The 24,386-nt window shown below is 45.0% G+C and overlaps 2 protein-coding genes across 3 annotated transcripts; both read left to right on the plus strand.

The window, feature by feature from the left end:
• The first annotated feature begins 125 nt into the window (after nt 1-125).
• Nucleotides 126-19,793, plus strand: n4bp2 (NEDD4 binding protein 2). 2 transcript variants are annotated; one of them, XM_061679563.1, is made up of 16 exons: nt 126-633; nt 1,253-2,231; nt 5,919-6,043; nt 6,140-6,228; nt 6,311-6,387; nt 6,523-6,663; nt 7,504-9,986; nt 10,095-10,180; nt 10,295-10,340; nt 14,594-14,697; nt 14,772-14,896; nt 14,999-15,125; nt 17,216-17,401; nt 18,630-18,798; nt 18,925-19,048; nt 19,135-19,793. In XM_061679563.1, the coding sequence occupies exons 1-16, from the start codon at nt 399-401 to the stop codon at nt 19,178-19,180; spliced, it is 5,142 nt and encodes a 1,713-aa protein (XP_061535547.1). In that variant the 5' UTR covers nt 126-398; the 3' UTR covers nt 19,181-19,793. The 2 variants fall into 2 exon arrangements, with proteins under 2 accessions (XP_061535547.1, XP_061535548.1); XM_061679564.1 differs by lacking the exons at nt 14,594-14,697; nt 14,772-14,896; nt 14,999-15,125; ... (2 more) ...; nt 18,925-19,048; nt 19,135-19,793 and adding an exon at nt 12,180-14,581.
• Nucleotides 19,794-21,512: 1,719 nt separating this feature from the next.
• rhoh (ras homolog family member H) lies at nt 21,513-23,718 on the plus strand. The gene is made up of 2 exons (XM_061679857.1): nt 21,513-21,772; nt 22,375-23,718. The coding sequence occupies exon 2, from the start codon at nt 22,538-22,540 to the stop codon at nt 23,150-23,152; it is 615 nt and encodes a 204-aa protein (XP_061535841.1). The 5' UTR covers nt 21,513-21,772; nt 22,375-22,537; the 3' UTR covers nt 23,153-23,718.
• The last annotated feature ends 668 nt before the right edge of the window (nt 23,719-24,386 follow it).

The following is a 24,386-nucleotide window of genomic DNA, read 5'->3' on the forward strand; positions in this document are numbered from 1 at the left end:
AGTGGCGGGCCAGATGTAGCCCCCGGGCCTTGTGTGGCTGGCTAATGCACTAAATCCACAGTATGCAAACACGGAAGCTTTTATTTTGGAATCGGCGTATTGACTTCCGGGTCGGCCACTTACGACCGTGGTGCCGACTGCATAGTGGCTTTAGTTTCCTGTTGTAGTTCCTGAGTACTTTGTATGCTGTAAACATTGTAACCTTGAGTAACTCAACTTTGTTCACGCTTTATGATACGGAGGAACGATGGAGTCCGTTCCGAAGCCGTTATTATTATTATTGTTTTAGTTTTTTTTGCTGCCACGAATGTCTGTCTACACAAAATCAATGTTTGTGGCCAGCTTCGCAGTTAGCTGCTAACGAGAACAAGAAACCGATTTACCCCAATCGTGCCACCATGCCCCGGAGAAAGAAAAGCGAACAGACCCCGACGGGAGTCTCCGGCGGGCCGCTGCCGGGGCAAAATGTCGGTCTCGGACCACTTCAGGGTTACAGTGTCGCATTGGCGTCCAACCTTTCACCCAGCGAAGGAGGCTCCCACAGGCAGAAAATCACCCAAGAGATGCAAGAGATATTCCCCCACTTGGACCCCGAAGTTATTCACATCGTCCTGTCTGAGGTTGACTTTAAAGGTACAACTAAAGCATTTCGTTTTCTGTGCTTAGCGTAATTGCTGGGAGTTCCTTAAAAGCGCTTAAATCAGAATCACCTTTATTTTGCCAAGTATGTCCAAAAAACACACAAGGAATTTGTCTCCGGTAGTTGGAGCCGCTCGAGTACGACAACAGACAGTCAATTGACACTTTGGAGACATAAAGACATTGACAAAAAAAAAAAAAAAACAGTCACTGAGCAATAAAGGGTTGCTAGTTGTCTGGTAATGCCGGTAAATTGTTTTGGGACAATTGTGCAAAAAGATGCAGAGTCCTCCAGGACTTAGAGCAGTTCGAAAGAGTAATATTGCAATAGTCCGCCGCAACGACCGTTGTGCAAAGGGCGCCGAGACTTCAAGCGAGTAGTGCGATAATCTGTTGATTGTGCAAATGTTGCAGATACTCCTCAATCAATGTGCAAATGAAGCAGATGCTACTCTGGCACGAGTGGCCGGTATCGGTCAACACTTTCAATAGCACCTGAGCAGCAATTCCTCGTAAATCGGTCAATCGAAAGGAAAACAAACACGATTAATAGCGGGCTGGTTAGATTGCAATAATCACCACGATAACCTAACTTGAGGTTTCTGCGTTGCAGTGGAAAACGCCACGGATTCCCTCTTGGAACTGTCAATTGCTGCAGAACTCGCAGCCCCCGTTGGATCTCCAGTGTCTGGCTTTGAGAGCACTGCCGCAGCCCTGCTTAGTCCTGGGCGTGTTTCTCAACCTGCACCCGACGGCGACTCTTCGGAAGCGTCCCAGCGGCTCACCTCTCCGTTGTCTACCAGTCTCCTGACCGAAGAGGTGGACCTTCAAGTCGATCAGGAGCTACAAAACCTGGAAGATCGGGCTAACGGCCACTATTTGTCTGCTGCCGTGACCCGTTCCTCGTTACCTCCGCCACAGTTTCCAGAGCAGATCTTCCCTGAGCTGCTTCAGTTCGACCGGGAGCCTGAGTGCGGGCGGGGTTCTGCCGGACGGCCATATCTTGAAGAGGGCTCAGTGCGTTTCGGACCTCCCCCTCCATTTGACCGGCTCAACACTTGGGAAGGTGGCAGCGGCGAGGGTCAGAAATCGGTTGTGGATTTCACACATCTGATGACGGAAGAGCCTGCGGACAGACCAAAACCTCCGTTAGATCTCCTCGCTTCACGACGTCCGTCCGCCTTCCAGATGTATAAGAAGGAGTCATCCCAAATCCTTCTAGAACAGCCTGGCCCCATGCCCTCTGAAAATAAAGTCAGAGGACTTAGTTCTCCAGTGACCACAGGACAGTGGAAGCTTCATTCACCTGCTTTCCCTGCCCGTTTACATGGAAGCCAAGGACCGTGCTTTATCACCCCGATTGCCCCTTCACACCGTCCAATTGGGCATCCCACTCCCTGGGAAGGCCAGGGCGCTGTCCCTCGAGCACCTCTGAGACATTCTGCTACCATTCCCAAATCCTGGACTATGGCTGCTACTGCACATAATCCGGTTGGCGTCGCACCTGCTCTGTCTAGCGAGCTTTGTTTGGAAGGCAAGGTGCTTGTGTTGCTTCGTGGTCCACCGGGATCTGGGAAGTCCACTTTGGCTCGGTACGAAATCAACAATATCGCTAACAATGTTTCACAAATGTATTAGACCGCCACCCGATGTAAGGTTTCTGTCACCCTTGCCCAAAACTAACAGCATTAGTCGTTACCAAAATATGTTTTTACATTTCTCTAAGGGCTAATAGTACACCGGTGTTGAATCAGAATCAGAATCATCTTTATTTGCCAAGTATGTCCAAAAAACACAAGGAATTTGTCTCCGGTAGTTGGAGCTCTATAACCAAATGGATATTTTGGATGCTTAAATATATTGTCATCCATTAATTTAAACATTTACTACACTGATACCTTAAGATACAGCCGACCCGACTTATGAGTTTTTCAAGACAAGAGTCGTCGGTCGGCAGATTTTACTCGCAAGCAAAAATTTGAGATACAAGAACTTTATGTGGTGTCAGTGAACTTAACCCTCTCCTCAACAAGCTGCAGTTTAACAGACATTGAACAACCCCCCCCCCCCCCCCCCCCAAAAAAAAACAACAACTTCTCAAACTTTACTGCCACTCACAGTGGAGGTTTACCATCAAATTCAACATAAAACAAAGACAATTACACATTACACATGCTTAGATAAATCTGTTTAGCATAATGCTAACAAACAAAGCAAAAGGCCATAGATGGTTGGTGGCATGGTGTTTTAACCCTTTAAGCAACATATTTGAATACAAATGGTGGAGCAACACGTAGACCAATAATATAACAGTACTCACAGGCATATATTATTTTTTCTTTGCAAAGAACGACTAATATTACTGAGGTTTACGGAAGAGTTTTGACTGCCTCCATGTACAACCCCAATTCCAATGAAGTTGGGACATTGTGTTAAACATAAATAAAAACAGAATACAATGATTGGCCATTCATGTTCAACCTAAATTTAATTGAATACACTTCAAAGAAAAATGTTTAATGTTCAAACTGATAATCTTGATTGTTTTTAGCAAATAATCATGAACTTAGAATTTGTGTCTGCAACACGTTCCAAAAAAGCTGGCACAGGTGGCAAAAAAGAGTGAGAAAGTTGAGGAAACACCTGTTTGGAACATCCCACAGGTGAACAGGCTAATTGGGAACAGGTGGGTGCCATGATCAGGTAGAAAAGGAGCTTCCCTGAATTGCTCAGTCATTCATAAGCAAAGATGGGGAGAGGTTCACCTCTTTGTCAACAAGTGCGTGAGAAAATAGTCCAACAGTTTAAGGACAATGTTCCTCAACGTACAATTGCAAGGAATTTAGGGATTTCATCATCTATGGTCCAGAATATCATCAAAAGGTTCAGAGAATCTGGAGAAATCACTGCGTTGAAGTAGCAAGGCCGAAAACCAACATTGAATGCCCGTGACCTTCGATGCCTCAGGCGGCACTGCATCAAAAACCGACAATGTGTAAAGGATATCACCGCACGGGCTCAGCAACACTTCAGAAAACCATCCATCCATTTTCTGAGCCGCTTCTCCTCACTAGGGTCGCAGGCGTGCTGGAGCCTATCCCAGCTATCATCGGGCAGGAGGCGGGGTACACCCTGAACTGGTTGCCAGCCAATCGTAGGGCACATACAAACAAACAACCATTCACACTCACATTCACACCTACGGGCAATTTAGAGTCACCAATTCATGCATGTTTTTGGGATGTGGGAAGAAACCAGAGTGCCCGGAGAAAACCTACGCAGGCACGGGGAGAACATGCAAACTCCACACAGGCGGGGCCGGGGATTGAACCCCGGTCCTCAGAACTGTGAGGCTGACGCTCTAACTAGTCGTCCACCGTGCCGCCACTTCAGAAAACCAAGATCAGTAAATACAGTTTGGCGCTAAATCCGTAAGTGCAACTTGAAACTCTACTATGCAAAGCAAAAGCTATTTATCAACAACACCCAGAAACGCCGCCGGCTTCTCTGGGCCCGAGCTCATCTAAGATGCACTGACGCAAAGTGGAAAAGTGTTCTGTGGTCCGACGAGTCCAATTTTTGGAAATTGTGGACGTCGTGTTCTCCGGGCCAAAGCGGAAAAGAACCATCCGGACTGTTATGGACGCAATGTTCAAAAGCCAGCATCTGTGATGGTATGGGGCTGTGTTAGTGCCAATGGCATGGGTAACTTACACATCTGTGAAGGCACCATCAATGCTGAAAGGTACATACAGGTTTTGGAGAAACATATGCTGCCATCCAAGCGACGTCTATTTCGTGGACGCCCCTGCTTATTTCAGTAAGACAATGCCAAACCACATTCTGCACGTGTTACAACAGCGTGGCTTCGTAGTAAAAGGCCTGCCTGCAGTCCAGACCTGTTTCCCATTGAAAATGTGTGGTGCATTACGAAGCGGAGACCTCGGACTGTTGAACAGCTGAAGCTTGTACATCAAGCAAGAATGGGAAACAATTCCACCTACAAAACTTCAACAATGAGTGTCCTCAGTTCAAGAAAAGGTGATGTAACACAGCGGTAAACATGACCCTGTCTCAGCTTTTTTGGAACGTGTTGCAGCCATAAAATTCTAAGTTAATGATTATTTGCTAAAAACAATCAAGATGATCAGTTTGAACATGAAAATTGTTTTCTTTGAAGTGTATTCAATTACATTTAGGTTGAACATGATTTGCCAATCATTGTATTCTGTTTTTATTTATGTTTAACACAACATCCCAACTTTATTGAAATTGGGGTTGTAAATCCTGACATCTATATCAATACTGTATCTTCCTCAGTTGGCTGAGTCGCAAACACCAGAAGAAGCATCACAATGTCCATTGAATTTAAATAATTCTTTAGATTCAATTTAATGTGTCATGACTGTATGTTTAGTACAATATTCTATACTGGTCTAGTTCCTTTTTTCCTTTTTCACATTACAATTTTTTTTGGGGCGTGGGGGGTAGGGCTGCAACGAATTAATGGGATTTCCATCATTTCCATTCTTCCTGTTCTTTTTCTTCATCTTCAACTTCTTCACCTTGTGGTTCTTTTTCTTCTTCTTATTATCATTATTTTCAAACACTTCTTTAACTACTTCTTTTTCTTCTTATTATTTCAATGGGAAAGGATGGTTTGCGATGAGTATTTTGAGTTACGAGGACGGCCACGGAACAGTCAACTTGTATTTCACGGCATTATTACTTTTCCACAAAAAAAGGAAAAGCACATTATTATTTCTTGATTATTTGCAAATGACAATCTGTTCTCAATTGCCTTTTATGGATAAATAAAGGTTAAATAAATCTAAATAAATAAAGATGTGAAATGAAAAGTTATTGTAACTTACATTCCTAAACAGACAAAAAAGTTTTACTGGTTGAAAGTTATGTTTGAATAATTTGTGATTTAGCAGAGAAGACCAGTGAACCAGATAAAATTTGGGTATGAAAAGGCGAATTGACTTTGCCATTTCTCATTGCTGTTCCAAATGGTCTGTGATTGGCTGGCGACCAGTTCAGGGTGCACCCTGCCTCTCGCCCGAAGATGGCTGGGATAGGCTCTACCACACCCGTCACCCTAGTGAAAAAAAGCGGTACAAAAAAATGAATGGATGGATGGTCCAAATCGTAACATCTCCCAGGGTCACAGAAATGCGAAGAGTCTGGATATAGATGCTGGTGGTCTGATACATTTGTTCTCTGATAATGCTCATTAAAAATGGTTCTAAGAAAAACTTAATTCATCTCTGCAGAGCTTTTCTAGAACACAATCCAGGTGGAGTTGCACTAAGCACTGATGACTACTTCACTCTTCAAGGACGCTATCACTTTGATCCCGCTGCTCTGGGGGAAGCTCACGAGTGGAACCACAAGATGGGTAAGCACAGATCTTTCAGTAGGTAGTTGTAATAGAAAGAGAGAACTCTATTTTGAGTGCACTTTCTTTATCTGTTATTTCACCGTCACCCAATAGCCAAAGAAGCTTTTGAGCGAGGTGCCAACCCTATCGTAATTGACAATACAAACATGCAAGGTTGGGAGATGAAGCCCTATGTGGCCCAGGTCAGTCACCTGCTTTCAATGTTGTTGGTGCTTCTGAAAAATGGACAGGTTGTAGATTGATTTGATGGGTTCTACTTGTTAGGCATTGAAACACTATTACAAAGTGCTGTTTCGTGAGACGGACACTTGGTGGAAGAACAAGCCCAGAGAGCTAGAGAGGTGAGCAAGATCTAGGAAGTATAACACGATTAGCTTTCCTTCAAGATTGCCAAAATGTCACTCGTCAAGACAGAAATGCAATTGAATCTTTATGTTTTGTGTCTTTTTTTTATGTGTGTCCGTGTCCCTGTGCAGACGCAGCAAACATGGTGTGACTGCGGAAACGATTCGGCGCATGCTAAATGGCTATGAGCGCTTTGTAACAGTCAAGTCCATCATGGGCGCAGTGGTCCCTAATTTGAAACAGCGCCTCCACTTGGACAACAAAAACTTGCAGTAAGTGTCAATCACAAACGAAAGGACAAGTCTTTTCTGTAGATTTTCTGGCAGATTATGTCCTTTATTTCATAATCAAATACTTTGAAATATCCTTGCAGCTGAAAATGGAGTACAAACCTAATCATACAATATTCACGGAAATGGACGGCCTTCTGTCTGCCAATATTGGTGTGCGGCTCGTGTATCGTTGTTCCTCTGCTTTGGGATATAGTCCCCTGGCTAAAGCTAAATTCGTAAAAAACTTAAAACAACATAAAACAAAGAGCCCTGCGATTGGCTGGCGATCAGTTCAGGGTGTACCCTGCCTCTCGCCCGAAGATAGCTGGGATAGGCTCCAGCACGCCCGCCACCCTAGTGAAGAAAAGCAGTACAAAAATGGATGGATGGATAAAACAAAGATATAGTATAATTGTTAGAACATTTATTGTGCAGATCTAAAAACCCAAAATTTAAACTCAGCACTCTATGGTGCAAAATAGTACCGAGGAACACACGGCATGCAGGAGCAAAACAAACTCAAGCATCGATCTCATGACACTGATATCGATCAATATCAATACAAATGTTGGTATCGATATTATTGATATTTATATCGATTCGCCCACCACTACTCGCCTGCTCTCTGTTTGAGACTGTTGTTAGTGGAAACAGTGCACGTCAGCAGGGATGTGTTTTGAACTTGGGAAGCCACTTAAGTAGACATTAACTGCATAAAATTAATTAAGGTCAAGTGCTGTGCTTTGCAATAAATTTGGCATATACAAAGATGTCTGTCCTCTGTACACGTTCTTTCATTGGGTGTCACTGTATAGATCATACTTTTTTTCCATCCATCAGGTGTGTGACTCCTGAAGCCAAATGTCCTGACCTTGTCAGTGAACCTGGACTGATGGACCAACGTAAGCATTCCCAGCCTCATCTCTTTTCCTCGCTTCCTGACGTGTCATCTAATCGTCATCCAAGTGAGTTGCGGCAGTTGGAAGACGACGAACACAAATCAACAGATTCGCTTGTGTTCCAGCCAATTGGGAGACTCTCAGAACGTTTATACGAGAATGTTAACCTGGACCTGTGGGCTTTGGATTCTGACCTGGATGCCCTAACTCAATCTGGAGGAGAACAGGGGGTACCTGATTGTATTGTAGAATCAGTGATGAACGCAGGCCACCGCAGTAATGAACTCCCGGTGGCTTTCTCTGAGTCTATTAAACAAAGGGTGCCAAGAGAAAGACCCACTAGGAAGTTTGATTCAGCAAATCTGGTGAAAGATATGAACCATTCAAATGGCTTGGCAATGGAGAGAGAACAGAATAATAAAGAGGCGGCATCAGTGGTAGCTAGCAAAGAGGGAGAGATGTCCAAGATGTTGCATTTTGTAGGTGACTGGCCAGCTGAAGGGCCCCTTGAGCAGCGGCAGGAAAGGAGAAAAGAAAGATCTGAAGACAGTGATGGAAGTGAAGACAGAAGGGTGTCTAAAGACGTCAACAATGACACAGGCAAAGTACAGTCTGGAACTAATCTGACTGAGTTCCAGAAACTTCTTGATCTCATTCAGACTGGTGTAGTTACTTGCCAGTCTGGTTCTCCTTGTGCATCACCTGTTTGTCTTTCCCTAGGGCAGGATTTGGAGAAAGATGACAAGATTGAAGAATCCCTTAGCTGTAGGTCTGAGCTTGAGGAAAAAGAACAGAAGATGAACGCAGCGAAGAGTGGCAGAGTTGATTTACCAGATTGTGTGTTGGACTGGAAAGCGTCTGAATCTTACAAGGGTAATGAGGAGATTGTAAAAAGTGAAAATGAAACAAGTAGAGCCACAGTTTTGGACATTGGTTGCGAAACGGAATCAGATGCTGCTGCAGATACTCGGCTGGCTATTAGCACATCTGAATCGACAGAGCCGAAAGAAAGCCATAGCATTGAGCATGACTATCATACAGAGTTTGCATCTGCCAGCAATACCCAGAGGGACACAAATAAATGCAAAGAGCAGACAGACAATGAAATGACAGTGCAGCCTGATAGCAGACATTCTAGTGACTTATGCCATGGTCCTGTTGCCAGGGACTCTGTGGAACCAGAGAGTTGTGTTCTCAGTGGAAGCAGTCTAGAGCGAAAGCAGCGCCACGGTCGCAGATCAGGGAAGCAATGTAAGCTAGCCCTCACCTTCTCTCAAAACTGTCTGGCTCCTTCACTCGAAGCACCCGAATGTCCCATTACCACTTCCCAAATTCTTGACAATGCTCAGAGTAGCAACACCGCTTATCCTGACTGTGACTCCATCCTCATGCCTAAACTGTTCCCCAAGCTCAAAGAAGAGGTCCATCTGCGAACTGACTCGCCTGTCTCTTCGGATAGAGGTTGTCCCACCCAGACTGAACCTCAGGACTTCGCGCTTCTTTGGCGTCTTAATCGTCAAGACGGCCCGGCAGATACTCTTGTCGCTGCTTGCAGCTACTCGAGCGACGTCACAATCCTATGTGGCGTCTCCTCACGATTCGTGCCAGAGGTTGCATCAGCAGTTTCTGCTGCAATTGCAGTTCACCCGTCCACTCACAATACAGTACCATACCGCATGGTGCACGAGAAAAGCACACAGGTGGAGGACAAAGAATTAGGGGCAGTTCAAAGCCGTCTTGAGAGCCTGAGCATCCTCAGTCGTCATTTTAAACTAGTTAGTTTGGATACATTGGAGGACTTGTTTGACAAATGCCACCAAGACTTGGAATGGACAACCAACCTGTTACTAGACTCTGGAGAAAGCCTCTTCAGAGACGAGGATGTTTTAGAGGAGATACAAGAGGACGAAGCAGTTAAAGTTGAACAGAACACTTCACTATTAGTAACAGTATTAGAAACCAATTTGGGGGATGATCTTCCATCTCCAGAGCCAACTGCTGTTGTCAGTGCAGTTCAACAATCTGCAAATGAGGTAGTTAACGAAATTGGTGGAACCTCCGATACTGACTCATCAAGATTTGGAGGCACGGCTTCGCCAATCAGAACCAAAAATCAGCCGGATACACATTCACACACCGTAACAACCAGTACTTTGGAAAAATGTGATGACATTGAACACAAAATGATAATCGAGGAGTCAAGTTTTGCGACTCCAGATGACATTGCTAGTTTGGAAGAGGTCCACCGGCTGCTGCAGGTTGAGCTGGAGGACATGGAGAGAGAAGAGAGACAAAAGAAGAATTGGAGGGCCAACGAAAAGAGAGTCAACCAAGTCGTGAACATTCAGAGCGTAGAGCTGAGACTACCCACTGAACTGGCACTGCAACTAACTGAACTGTTTGGACCTGTGGGAGTCGAACCAGGTAACATTGCAAACTAAAAATGTTATTCTAATCAATGACTTGGAAAAGCAATCAAAATAACCACTCTTATGATTTATGATAATAAGCATAAGTTCCCACAATATTCAGGTATATGTGCTTCTGAAGACTATGCAGTGCAGATGGACATGAACCTGGCTAAACTTCTCCACCACAAGTGGAAAGAAACTATCCAGGTGAACTGCAAACCCTTGCAAATAGCCAGTGGAAGTGATATGTGCTAGAAAATCTTCACTATTTTATGGGTCAATCTGAGTGGATCTGTACAAGTTAAACATATTGTTTCACAGGAACGACAGAAAAAAGCAACTCTTTCCCACCAATTGTTTCTGGACGGTAAGTTAAAACACACTCATGGACAAACTCAACTGACCTCAAGATGAGTTGTTCAATACAGTTGAAACAAATAAAACACAAAAAAACGATATGCCAAAAATAATTTACATCTGCGTTAGTTCGTACTGCAGAACGCACAGACTGGGACCAAAAAAATAGTCAGTCTCGATTATATGTTGCACCTTTGAATATCGCCTACATTCAGTATGCCATTGTTTGGATAAGCTTTTACAAAATTAACATTTATTTTTGTCTGTAGTTCCAATAATTTTTTCGCAAAGTTCCTGTCTTAATGACATGAGATATGATCACTCAATGAATTCTGTAATGAGCATCTTGAAATGCGCTGTGAGATTAAGAAATGTAAGAAAAATCCCATTCAGTATGTTCAGATTCAGTAGTCAGCTGGGAGGCCTGAATGTTAAAGCCTGCCACACGCTGGGCGATGCGGTCGAGCCCAATTGGACCAGACCATCGCATAAGAATAATAGTTGCTGACGCAGCCCGCTCATTGAGAGATTGGATATAGAGTCGCCCAGAACAGTGAGCCGTATAGGTCTTTGATGCTGTATATACAGTATATTCTACTTTATCACATTTGTAATAGTTAGGGCAGAAGCAGGTCGGGACAGAGTAGTGGAGGCTACGATCAGGACAGAAGTAATTGACCTCCCTAATAAATATTCACAATCATTACTTGTCACATTAGCTACCGCTAAGTTAACAATTCTAAAGATGATTGATGAAAGATGAAAGATGATTGATTGATGAAAGATGAAAGATGATTCTGATTCTATTAAACTGGAAAAACAAACAACATATTAACATCAATCAATGGCTAAATCTCATCATATACTATATTGCGTTAGAATTAAAAACAAAAAAAAAATCAGCTGTTAGGCAGTAGTGCCTGGGAGCCCCCCCCCCGCCCCACTCACTAACCCCCTCGGCTCACTGACCTCTCCAGATTTTAATGCACCACACCACTCGGGGTGGCACTGATACACTGGGTAGGGCCAATGACTGCCAGTCAGGGTTTGGCAGTCATAGTAACGGGGGGGAGGTGGGTCTCACTTAGTTGCATGGCGGTGCTCCTGAGGCCGTGCCCTCCCCTGGGCTGGATGACTGCTTGGTTTTGGGGCTGACCTCTCATGGTGTGGTTGGCGGGGCTTGTGGGGCGGTGGGGGGTGTGGGGGGGTTGCCTGGGGGGGTGTCATTGGGTCTCTGCGAGCCCCACTGGGTGGCCAGTGGTCTGGGCTCCTCGGCGAGGCCGGCGGACGTCTGTGGGACGTGTAGCGTCCGCCGGGCTGCTCTCTGGTGGACCCCTGGGCCCGATCCCGCCCCTCGATGGATTGATTGGGTGGGGTCCTCAGCCTCTGCGGTGCGGCCACAGCAATTGCAGGACACTCGTGTCGGTCTTTGCGCATGTAAAACGGTGTCAATTCACTTGCACGTGTCCGCAGGCACACACCCCTGGGACTCTTTCACCGGGTGTGGGGTCACGCACTTACTGCGACAAATAACTCATGAATATGCAAATCGCTCGTGTATCCCCTCACTTATACTCTCGTCCTGTAGACTTTTCTATTTTGCATAATTAATCCCACCGCACTTCAGTTGTACAGCCGGGTTCACGACCCTGGTCCCGCATGCTTCTTCTCCTGTCCTTGTCCTGTTCTATCTTGTCCTGTCCTTCCCTCACAGGATGTATCACTACATCCCCATGCAACACTCGTATTTAATGTTTCATTGTTGTAGATAATGTCATGATTTACTTCTCTCATCCTGTTTACAATGAGTGCTTTGTCTTTTGTCTTTGTTTCTCTCTCTCCCTTCTAGAAACTTTGTTCTCTTCGACTGATCAAGTCTGATTCTCAATAAGCCTAAATTATAATACTAAGAAACCACAGCGGAAGCTTAAAAACTGCACTGTGACACAGTAAAACTGTTCTGGCATAAAAGGGATACAGATTTTCCATTCTGCTTGACCTAACAGCCAAACAGGACAAAAACAAAAAAATGAATATTACAGGACATGTACGAGGGCAGCAGAACAGTGGTGACGTGTGCTTTAGGTGTGACAGAGGAATTTAAGGTGGAGGTGGGACTGCATCAGGGATCAGCCCTGAGCCCCTTCCTGTTTGCAGTGGTGATGGATTGGCTGACAGATGAGGTTAGACTGGAATCTCCGTGGACCACAATGTTTTCAGATGATATTGTGATCTGCAGTGAAAGCAAGGAGCAGGTGGAGGAACAGTTAGAAAGATGAAGGCGTGCACTGGAAAGGAGAGGAATGAAGATTAGCCCAAGTAAAACAGAATATATGTGCATGAATGAGAGGGGTGGTGGGGGAAGAGTGAGGCTACAGGGAGAAGAGATACCGAGGGTGGAGCACTTGAAATACTTGGGGTCAACCATCCAGAGCAATGGGGAGTGTGGTCAGGAAGTGAAGAAACAAGCAGGTTGGAAGGTGGCAGGTGTGTTAAGTGACAGAAGAGTCTCTGCTAGGATGAAGGGCAAAGTTTAGAAGACCGTGGTGAAGCCAGCCATGATGTACGGATTAGAGACATGGCACTGAGGAGACAACAGGAACCAGAGCTGGAGGTCGTGGAAATGAAGATGTTGAGGTTTCCTCTCGGAGTGACCAGCTTGGATAGAATTAGAAATAAGCTAATAAGAGGGACAGCCACGATTTGATGTTTTGGAGACAAAGTTAGAGAGAGCAGACTTGGATGGTTTGGACACATCCAGAGGAGAGAGAGTGAGTATATCTGTAGAAGGATGATGAGGATGGAGCTGCTAGGCAAGAGGAAGACTAAAGAGAAGGTTGATGGATGTCGTGAGTGAAGACATGAAGGCAGTTGGTGTTAGAGAGGAGGATGCAGGAGATAGGCTTACATGGAAAAGGATGGCACGTTGTGGCGACCCCTAACGGGACAAGCCCAAAGGAAAAGAAGAAGGGAAGAAGCAGGTTGCTAAAAAGAGAGGACGTAAGCGAGAATAATAGCGAGAGTGTAGATATTTTAAAGGAATGTTGCTCACTCCATTCCTTTGAATGTACCCATTGAGGTAGGTACCGCTCACATACATTTTGGTCACAAGCTTCGCTTTTTCAACCACAGGCACATTATACATGATGAATATAGTTAAGTATTGATGTAAAACACAATATTTGATGCTTTATAGTACACACTATATGGGTGGTGGGCGGTGCAGCAGCCGTTTGCTGTCCTGCTGGCTTAAAACCTGGAAATGTCTTTTGGCTGTCAGTGAAACCTTCTGTGCAATTTGATTGGTTGTAATCTGCAACGTTGTCACAGCGTGTGCTGGCGATTCAAATTTGTATCATGGCAATGCCAGTGGCCAACTGAAGGTCCACTCCTGACAACAGTTGCCGCGTGACAGTTCAGTCCGGGTCGGCCACGTCGCTCAGTGTGGGGCAGCCTGACAAAATTAAGCCCGGGTCGTAACACTTCCCTGACGAGCTTGTTTGATAGGCACTCGACATGATACTTACTTTGGCAATCGTTTGTATTATGCACAGCATTCACCAGTGGTAATCTGGGCCACATCACCTTTGTCACGTCTACAGTGTATTTAATCTGGTCTAGGTAAGATGATAGGTTTCTAAACTTTGTGCGTTTCCTTTTCATGTGCTCAGACTTTCAAGTGAACCAAAATGCGTCACAACAAAACCACGTGATGTTCTTTTGTCTTATTAGTCAGCTGCGGGTGCAAGAATGTAGCTTTTCTGTAGTGAGGAGCGCATCCGTCCATCCATTTTCTTTAATGCTTGTCCTCGTTCGGCTCACAGGAGCCGATCCCGGCCGACCTTGGGTGAGAGAGGGCCGCACCCCGCACTGGTGGCCAGTCAATCACAGGGCACATAAACAGTAGTAAACTATCTTTTCTACCCAAATGGGATTTCTTACAAGGTTGGTTACAAATTAGCAAGGCACTTTTCTGATAACCTAATGCCCACTGAAACATGCAATTCACAGCAGGAATATCCAGTGGAAGGCTCCCATTTATTTACTTGAAATCCAGGTAGCGCCTTAGAAAGGAGGGGGGGAAAAAGCAGTGTATTTAATGCTGCTTTATGAATGCCACGGCGATCATACTGATTTGTATTTTAACTTGAACGAAGAAAAATTTTTGTACATTGACCCACTTCATTTGGTATAGTGCCGTGAGTGAACCTCAGCTGGGCAAACTGACATTGTTTTTCCTTTTTTGTTATTTTTGCCACAAAGATGCAGGGATGCCTATGATGGACCACTGGAATGTCTCCCAGCCATGTGTCTCCCTACGGGACATTATAAAAGAGGAGCTGGCTATGCAGGAGAACATGGAGAAGGTAATACACTCTTTAATTTGACACTTGTCATTGATCTCTCTTTGTGAATTCCCTCTGACCCCATTTTTATTCAGTCAAGACAAAATCGAGCAGACCTCAGCAGACGTGATGGGGCCTCCGTGCTAAAAGAGGATCAGCTCTACTCCTGCTTCCCCTCCATTGACAGACTTTTTCTCCAGGATATTTTCAGGGATCATAAGTAAGACTCAATTGTTGCATTCATTTGAATCAACTGTTAATCACCAATGAAATCCTTCGAGTCAACATGACTAATGAGTTTGCATGTTTATTAAACCTGCAGCTACTGTCTCAGCCAGACGGAGCTCTTTCTGAACTCTCTCCTAGACCAGGACCCTGTCAAGACCGTCGTCGCTCCAGAACTGCCTCAATCAGACCACCACAGAACTACCAGCAAAGAGAGGGAAAAGGTACCTGTTGTTTACAAACCCAGCCAAAGAGATCCACCATATGAACAAAGGTATTGGGACATCTGGTGCCTACATGTGCTAACTATAGAATGGAAGACTTTGTACAAGATGTTGGCGCGTGTCTGGGGGAATTTTTGTCTTTTAATCCAGAAGAACATTGAGGTCAGAGGTCACTAATTTCTGACATGAGAGAAGGTATGGCTCGCAATCGCTGCTGTTGTTCATCCCGAATGTGTCTGATGAGCTTAAAGTTCAGGTCTCCTAAGTTGTTAACACCTATCCATCCATTTTCTACCGCTTATCCGAGCTCAGGTCGCGGGGGCAGTAGCTTTAGCAGGGACGCCCAGACTTCGCTCTCCCCGGCCACTTCATCCAGCTCTTCCGGGGGGATCCCGAGGCGTTCCCAGGCCAGCCGAAGGATGTAGTCTCTCTAGCGTGTCCTGGGTCGTCCCCGGGGTCTCCTCCCGGTGGGACGTTCCCGGAGCACCTCACCGGGGAGGCATCCGGGAGGCACCCGAATCAGATATCCCAGCCACCTCATCTGGCTCCTCTCGATGCGGAGGAGCAGCAGCTCTTCTCTGAGATCCTCCCGGATGACCGAGCTTCTCACCCTATCTCTAAGGGAGAGCACGGACACCCTGCGGAGAAAACTCATTTCCCCAGCCACTTTTATGCATAAAACGACATTGGGCAAGACATTTTTGTTTTCATTTACGGTCGCTTCCGTGTTCGTCATTTTTTGGCTCTTCTATGATTGGGTACATTTTGTTACTGACTTCACTGATTACTGGATTTCAAAGGTAACCAAGTTAGGTAATGTACGCCACACAAGTTACAGAATGATGTCATCAACATGAAAAAATAACTTAAATGTGAGTGTAGTTGAAGCCACATTAAATGAGCAACCTAGAGCAGACTTGACATGCCAAATAGCCACCTAAATATACACAAGCACACCATTCTCAGTACACTCTCATTCTCTAAAGACTCTTAACTGATAGACAGACAGACAGACAGAGACACAGACTGTAGCAACCCTGCCGATTGTGTGGGGGTCCATGAAGGCAACTGTGTCTGTGCGTGCACATAATGTACAACGAACCTTGGTATTGTCCTCTTTAGAGAAACTCTGAAGTCGTGACTGTATTTCCAGTTTAAGTATGTCAATCCCTCGTCAGCGTCCGTTGTGTTTGCGCCGCTGGCTGCTTGGGCACACGTGAGTTGACGATGTGCGGAAAACGTGCGGAACACGTCACGTGACGTCACTGCCCCAGACGGCTCCGTTTATAAATATTTCACCGTTCTTCGATATTGTAGTTAGTCGTCGTGTGCATTTTAGTTCTGGATAGTTAAGAATAGAGTGTGTTTTGTCTGTTTTATTAGTCATGACTAAAACAAAGGCTGAAAATCGGTTTCCACTTATGACATGCACCGTGACTGAATCAAGTGTCTTGGTTACCGACTTGCCTCATGTTCCCAAGCACTGTAGTTTGTTGATGATAAATATCTATTGCCTGAGCATAAATAGCATATTATTATTATTATTCAAAAGCACATCAAGCTCTGGTTCTTGTGAGCAAAAAAAGTAACTATTGGCAGATAAATCAAAGTAACTGTCGTCTGACTACTCTAATATAAAAAGTAACGCGTTAGAGTCCTCATGACCTCACCGGACCACGTTTTTTGGGTAACGCGTTACTTACTTTTACTTTGTAACGCGTTACCAGCATCACTCAGCATCTCCACACACTTGAAGAGTTTTGGTCGCAAATATTGAACGCGTTCATTAAGATTGTCGGTCCCGACCTATTTTAAACCCTAAAACCAGGACGAATAGCCTTAACACACATCAGACCTCAGGACAATCTTAGAGCATAATCTTGGTAAGACTTAAGTTTGTGTCTGTCGTTTGAGGCGCTTGGTCAGGAAGAGGCAAAATTGGCACAAAAACAGGCCGATTGTCTGTATGTGTGCGCACTGGGCCTTATAAGATTTGTATTGTGCCGATCTGGTGGTGTCTGGTAAAGCAGCCTTTGTGTCCTACTTGTAGTTTCACTGGCCCTAGTTCTTATTTTCCTTTGCTTTGCCAGAGGCAGACACTTCCAGACCCTGCCGTGGCTGACTCCCAGAACTATCAGGACATCGAGGATCCCGAGTATAAGGACTTCAGGGCCGAAGCCAGTCTTCAAAGAAGTCGGCAGCTCGAGAGTTTTTCCAAAGCTGCAGAAGCTTACAAGCAAGGGCTCAAAGAGGTGGCTTCATTTTATGCAAACCAGGTCAGGAGCTGAATCTTTTTCTTCTGCCGTTCTCCGTAGGTATGAGCATAATAATTCATTGTTAAGAATTCTATTGGGTGTGTGGGATTGATTGATGATTACAGGGAGTCCTCAGTTTACGATGGTACCGACATACAGTACGAAGTTACAAATGGCGTGCAATGAAACCATTTTTGCGCAGCGGTTTAAGAATACGCCGTACCGCAGCCCATGATGGGCACTCGGTTATCGCCGTAGTTCCTGGTGCCGCGGGGGCTGGCGGTGCACGAAGTGGGCGGTTACTGCCTCGGCAGGAATGATAGTGGCTGAGTGATTTCAGAGTGACAACGGCAAGAGATTTGGCGGGGTTCTACAGTGAAAACAGCAGAGGAGAAAATGGAGGAATCAATATGTAAAGCAATGTCCCGGTGTTGTGACCTCTGCGACACAAGACGGATGAAGTACCGTGGTGGTGGTGGTGGTGGGGGGGGTTGGGGGTTCACAGCGATGTTGGGAAATCTTCACTGTCTTGGATGTATCGAGTCAGTCGAAAGTGGTAGAATGGGTGAGTCCCTTGCATTTCTAACAATAAAAATCTAAGCTTCTAATAAAGTACAGCATAGCCACACGTGCTTCACTTGTGGACCAGCAAAGCCAGACCTTTTCATTGTAACAGTGACGAATACATATTGCCAAGCTGCGGCCTACTGTGCATCCAAACCAACGGTAAAAGGCATCAGGCTACCTTCTATTTAGCCGCTTAGCAACCAGCACCAAATATGCACGTTGTCCTGCATCGCGAAAGCCAAGTGCACTGCGTAAGGATCTTCACTGATTTTCATGTCATTGTTTTATATTTATGGCCTACAAGTATTTTTCTTGCAAATATTTACTATAACAAGGACTTTACTGTTGCGTTAGCAATAGTGTAAGTGAACTGGTCGCTAGCCAATCACAGGGCACATATAAACAAACAACCATTCGCACTCCCAATTTAGAGTCTTCAATTAACCTACCACGCATGTTTTTGGGATGTGAGAGCAAACCGGAGTCCCTGGAGCAAACCCACGCAGGCACAGGACATGTCACGCTAACTCCATACAGGTGAGGCCGGGATTTGAACTCCCGTCCTCAGAACTGTCAGGCACATGTGCTAACCAGTCCACCACCGTGCCGCCATAACTCATCCAGTTAGGAGCAAATATGTGCTGCTCTAAGAAAACATCATTTGTGTCCCCTTGTCTGATAGGGACACTTACACGGGCAGCGGATGCGTGAGGCCAACCACCGTGCAGCAGTTCAGATCTTTGAGAGAGCCAACTCCTCGCTTCTACCCAAGAACATCGTGAACCTCCATGGGCTGCACGTGGACGAGGCCCTGGAGCATCTGGGCCGCATCCTCCACGACAAGACAGCAGGTACTAAGAAGAGAAGCGGAGTATGGGAGCTTGATTTGAAAGAAGGGATGAAGTTGAATTTCAACATTTGTGTACTTGTGCATGCTGCTTCTTTTAAAATGTATTCTTTTAACTGCTTGTGTGCAGACTGCGAACAAGGTCTGTGTCGACCGCAGCTCTCTGTCATCACAGGAAGAGGTAACCACAGCCAGGGGGGCGTGGCCCGCATTCGCCCTGCCGTTATAAACTACCTCAAGAGCACACGCTACAGGTACACAAACACACACGCACAAACACACACGTACACACACGTTTGTCTCAAAGTCGCACTCGTCGTCATATTTCCTTATCTCGCAGGTTTACAGAGCCAAAGCCGGGTCTCGTGGTGGTCTCTTTGAGGTAGAAAAGAAGCTGGTGCAGAGCATTCGCGTAAAAGCCACGACAAGGAGCGATGCTAATGAATGCATAGACACAGATCAGCTTGGTACACTCTACCTCCTTCACCTTCTTGTCTTAAAACAGCCAAAAAGCAAAGAATATTTGTGAAATTGATGTTAATATTGATCCCAAGGTTCGTAGTTTTCTGTCACTGTTTCACTATGGAATTGATTATTTTTATGCATCTGTAAACTAAGAATGGATGCGATTTTTATATTTTAATTCTTTTTTAAAGTGTGGCACTGTTCCGGTTGTAGTTTTCTCCGTGTCTTTTAAGATATTTAAAATCACCCGAAAATCCGAACAAATCTTAAATGAATGCTTGCTTTTAGGTTGTTGATGGTTTCAGATGATATGCTCAGTTTGCAACGTACATTCTGTTACTTGCATGTTTTACTGATGACTTTTTATTCAATGTTTAAGGTTGAGAAATACCAAATGAGAATTTATAGTAGCTACTTAATTCTGCAATGTATCCTAAAAATTGTAAAGAGATTTTTGTATTCAATGTATACTCGTTGTTGAAATGGGATAGTTGTATAAAGGAATAAATGTTGTTGTTGTTGTTTTGAATTCAATTTGACACCTTCAGTTCATTTCTTGCTGGCTAACAACAAAGTACATGCAGGGACAAGAGCGGCCCCCGCTGATCTTTGCAGTAGTGGTGTGCGATACTGAAAGATTCCGTATTCATTCGTATGATACCGAGTCAATGGCGGATATCGATAGCTATGCTTTTGAATGATTAAGATTGACGCATCATGAAATTGCTAAAGCTGAATGAATTGCCGGGAACATTTCTTATGAGTTATAATGAATACCAGGAAATGAGTGTGTGTGTGTGTGTGTGTGTGTGTGTGTGTGTAGTCTGAGCTGTATTACGGTCATACGTTGATTGAACACCCAATAAATGTATTCATTTCAAAAATGCATTTCTTTGGTCTAAATGTAGTGCCTCGAGGTCTAAGCATAATTATTACCTTTGACTTGGCGAAAGTAGCAAATGGCCAGTGGCACTTTCAAAATGAATATTGACTGGGGATGACTGAAATATGATTTTCACAAGGATATTTACCTGGATGTTGTCTGCCACACCGAAAGGCCAATAAAACCAGTCAACTCTACCAACATTTGTCTGTTTGCACCACAGTGTACAGTATTGACTCTGGGAAAAACATCCCCCAACAAAGACTTACGGTGGTGATAAAAAGTCTACACACCCCGGGTAAAATGACAGGTTCTCGTAATATGAAAAAACAAGACCAAGATAAATCATTTCAAACTTTTTCCACCATTAACGTGACCTACTGTATAACCTGGACAACTCAAAAGAATATATTTTTTGCAACTTTTCCGGATGTAAAATGAAGTGCCGCCCTGTGCCAATTACCGCCACTGGCAGCAAAACATACCTTTTGGAATTATGGCCAAAATGTTCAACCTTGGTTTCGTCAGACCATAACACATTTGACCACGCGCTTGGGAGTTTTGTTCACAGCCATACAGCACCTCATATTATGAGGGTGTGTAAATTTGTGCAACCAGGTTATTTGGATTACCCCTCTTGAAAAGATTTTTGTTTTGTTTTGTACAGGTTATAGGCCACATTATTGGTGGGAAAAGTTTTCAAATGATTTATCTTGGACTCATTTTTCTGTATCGCAAAAACCTGGCTTTTGAAAAAGTCTGTGTTTGCTTTTTGTCTTTTGAGATCCACTGTACACCTTTGAAGTTCCTCGCACGTCATGGCACAATGGTTGAAAGACGAACGAAAATGGCGGCGTTGTTGAAGTGTTTTTCCCCAAGGATCTTGGCCCACATGCAGTGTCCGAGTTGACGCGAAAGAGCTGAAAACAATGCGATTGGACGAACAGCGGTGAAAGCGTATCTTCCGTGGCACAAGTAATGCGCGAAGCCCATCACAGTAATGTTTGCCCTTGTTATGATAGGGCTGACGGACCGTAGTCCGGACTGGTCCGTGTCTGGCATCATGGCCACTACTAAACCAATTTGGCCTCAATATTGAAAGTTCTATTTTGTATTTTTGATCTGAGCTGAAAATTGAAATTGTTTTGTGTGTGTGTGTGCGTTAGAATGCAAAACTAAAGAATCAGTCACTTGCTCATGTTTTGGAAAGAAGAAAATGTCCACCGATTTGAAAAGGACGAGCAAATAACGCAACCGACTGCACGTGTGAAAACGTACACGTGAGTTCCCCCCACCCCCTCCCCCCAAATTGAAATGCAGAAAAGTGAACGTGCGCTGGACGGTATTGTGGAACGTCGCTGCCGGTGGGGGAGGGACGTGTGACCCTCCTCTCGCCTCACCAGCAAGCGGATGTGCTGTGCTTGTCATTTCTTGCCACCTTTTTTCAGCTGCTTGTCTGAACGTCACCTGACAAGTGCTGAAATACAAAGTATATGCACTTCTGCTTGCTTGTGGGATGAGTCAGGAAGTAAGGAAATAAATCGATATACGGAAACTGTGGCCCAGTTGATAAGAGACATCCGGCTATCTGCGAAGAAGCGACTGACATGATTGAAAAGACTGAGGAATGGTAAGTTTTGAAAGTATTCCTACATTTAGTTGGTTTTTATATTATTTCGGTACTGCCATAATGAAATGTGATAACTAATGCATTACACTAGGGCGCGTGTGGGTTTTCAATGCGTTGTTCCTGTGATAAAAGCTCAAGTCAGTAGAAATGTTTTGTCTGGCAAAGAAAAATGTAAAAAAAAACAAAACAAAAAAAAGAAAGGTTTTACTACGCACTTAGTTATTTTTTTTCTTGTACGTATTAAGGTGTCCCCTCATGGGCAGCGGTAAGGCCGAAGTCCAAAAACTCAATGGCATAATTAAGAAACTGAAGAGACCAAACAAAAAAACCAAAAAAACTTCCCAGCATGCTTAGGCCTCACCTTAAAGCGCGCATGTTAAGATTGAAGTCCTGTAAAAGAGCAGCATTTCCTTGTATTGACTCTTTCTGTGTGAAATTGACACATTTCGTCTGTCATTCATTTCCAGTGTGACCCTAAGACTCTTGGGGAAACGCTAATGATGGTACTGAGCGATTTTGTGACACGCAGGGCCCGGCTTCCGAATGCGTTACTGCAACATGCTGTACAAACGGGTCATATCTGTTCTTCACGCCTTCCTCAGAACATTTGTCACCTGCTGGCAGTGCCGACGAGGTCCCCTGAACAAAGACAAAGGTGACCTCGAAAAAGCTTGCTACGGGAGACGGAGCGATCGGCCACGACGCGTCAAAATGACGGAAAAGCCCAAACTTTAAGAACGCCGTGCGGCGGCTTTGACGAGGTTGATGCTGTCGCGCTTCTCCGGAGCAGAAGAGAACCCATCAGACCAAATGTCTGTCAAGTGCGTCTTGGTCGGGGACTGCGCGGTGGGAAAGACGGCCCTCCTGGTCAGCTTCGCTTCAGGAACCTTCCCCGACACCTACAAGCCCACGGTGTTCGACAACACCGGGGTGGAGGTGTACACGGACGGTGCTTTGATCAGTCTGGGCCTGTGGGACACGGCGGGCCGGGACAGCTTCAGGCAGATCCGACCCCGATCCTACCAGCAGGCCGACGTGGTGCTCGTCTGCTACTCCGTGGCCAATCCCAACTCTCTGGCTAACGTGCGGAGCAAGTGGATGGCGGAGGTTCGGGAGAACTTGCCCACGGCGCCGGTGCTGGTGGTGGGCACCCAGACGGACCTGCGGGAGTCGGCTTCGCATCGGGGCGGCTGCGTGTCCGCGGCGGACGGGAGGCGCGTGGCTCAGGAGGTGCGCGCCAAAGGCTACCTGGAGTGTTCGTCCTTGACCAAGCGAGGAGTCCAGCAAGTGTTCGAGTGCGCCGTGCGGACCGCCGTCAGCCACGACAGGAAGCGGGCCGCGCGACGTATGTTCAGCATGGACCGCTGCGAGGTCTTTTGACCCTCGTCCAAAAATAGCAAGAATTTAGAGACTTCGACCACAGGCGACTGTTTGAGTACATACGACTTACGTGGCTGAAGATTTGAAACAGATCTTGACATCATTACATGCAAATCATCTCAGTATCGCCTTTTTCCTGACGTCAGCTGCTCCCAACGACGCTGAACATTCGGAGTGGAATAGAAACTGGACGGATGGACGTCTTCACAAGGATCGAACCACCTTAACTCGGGGTTGCGCTTACCTTTGAAAGTCGGCGTGGCTTTCGGGATTCTGCAGTTTACATTCAAAAACGAATGCATAAATAAAACTCCTAAACGAGTGTTGCAACAATGAAGGCAATATCGCTCAAATTGAAAATGATTTGACAGGAGGTGCACCAGGAGAATCTCGTGAGATACAAGAAATATTCAATACAAAATGACCAAATTCTACCTTTACCAGTATCCTAGTGCGCAATGTTTATTGACACTGCCAAAAATAGGAATTTAGCTGTTTATCATCATGGTATTGTTTTGATGCCGTTACATGTAATGTGTGTCTAACAATAATAAACTATTCAAATGTTGTCCCTTCAAAGACTTGATTCAACCGCAACCCTTCAAGATTCTACTTTTTCATTTATCATGGATTTTTTTTTAATGTTGTTTCTCCAATCCGTTTTGCTAAAAGCAAATTGTAGTACTACATCTGGAAGCTTTCGGGATAAATGTGCAAAGTGCGTTTTGATAAAGCAACAAATACAAAATTCGAGCGCAAGTCTTACATTTTTAATAAAGCTGACACGTCATTCTAATCTAATTATGAGAGCCAATCGAAGAGCTGAAATAATGTGCCTTTACAAAGATAATGCTCACTGTTCACGTCGGGGACGTATTCATTTAACAATGTGTAGTTATAGACATGGTCGTATTGTATATATTCAGTAAGTGAAAAACTAAAATTGCATGCATTGATCATCCACATGTAAATACACACAGCCTCGGCACACCGAGAAGCGTTTGGAATGGGGTCGCTACGTAAATGAGGCCAGCCAGTTATTTATAGTTATATTATTTATATGGAGTAGAATTCAATTGCAGGCATTCGAAACTATAAGATATTTATCTGTGATGGTCTTTTTTTTTTTTTTACTGCCGTTGTTCTCACACGCAACGCCTAATTCCCCGAACGCACACACACACACACACACACATACACGCACGCGCACACATACGCATACAGGTCGTGTTAT

This window comes from Phycodurus eques, chromosome 6 (genome assembly GCF_024500275.1).
Source record: "Phycodurus eques isolate BA_2022a chromosome 6, UOR_Pequ_1.1, whole genome shotgun sequence".
Lineage (NCBI taxonomy): Eukaryota > Metazoa > Chordata > Actinopteri > Syngnathiformes > Syngnathidae > Phycodurus > Phycodurus eques.

Excerpts from the sequence above, each read along its gene's own strand:
- n4bp2 (XM_061679563.1), top strand. The coding sequence starts at position 399 with ATGCCCCGGAGAAAGAAAAGCGAACAGACCCCGACGGGAGTCTCCGGC. Across the intron at positions 634-1,252 it reads GTCTGAGGTTGACTTTAAAG|TGGAAAACGCCACGGATTCC; the intron begins GTACAACTAAAG and ends TCTGCGTTGCAG. Across the intron at positions 6,388-6,522 it reads AAGCCCAGAGAGCTAGAGAG|ACGCAGCAAACATGGTGTGA; the intron begins GTGAGCAAGATC and ends GTCCCTGTGCAG.
- rhoh (XM_061679857.1), top strand. The coding sequence starts at position 22,538 with ATGCTGTCGCGCTTCTCCGGAGCAGAAGAGAACCCATCAGACCAAATG.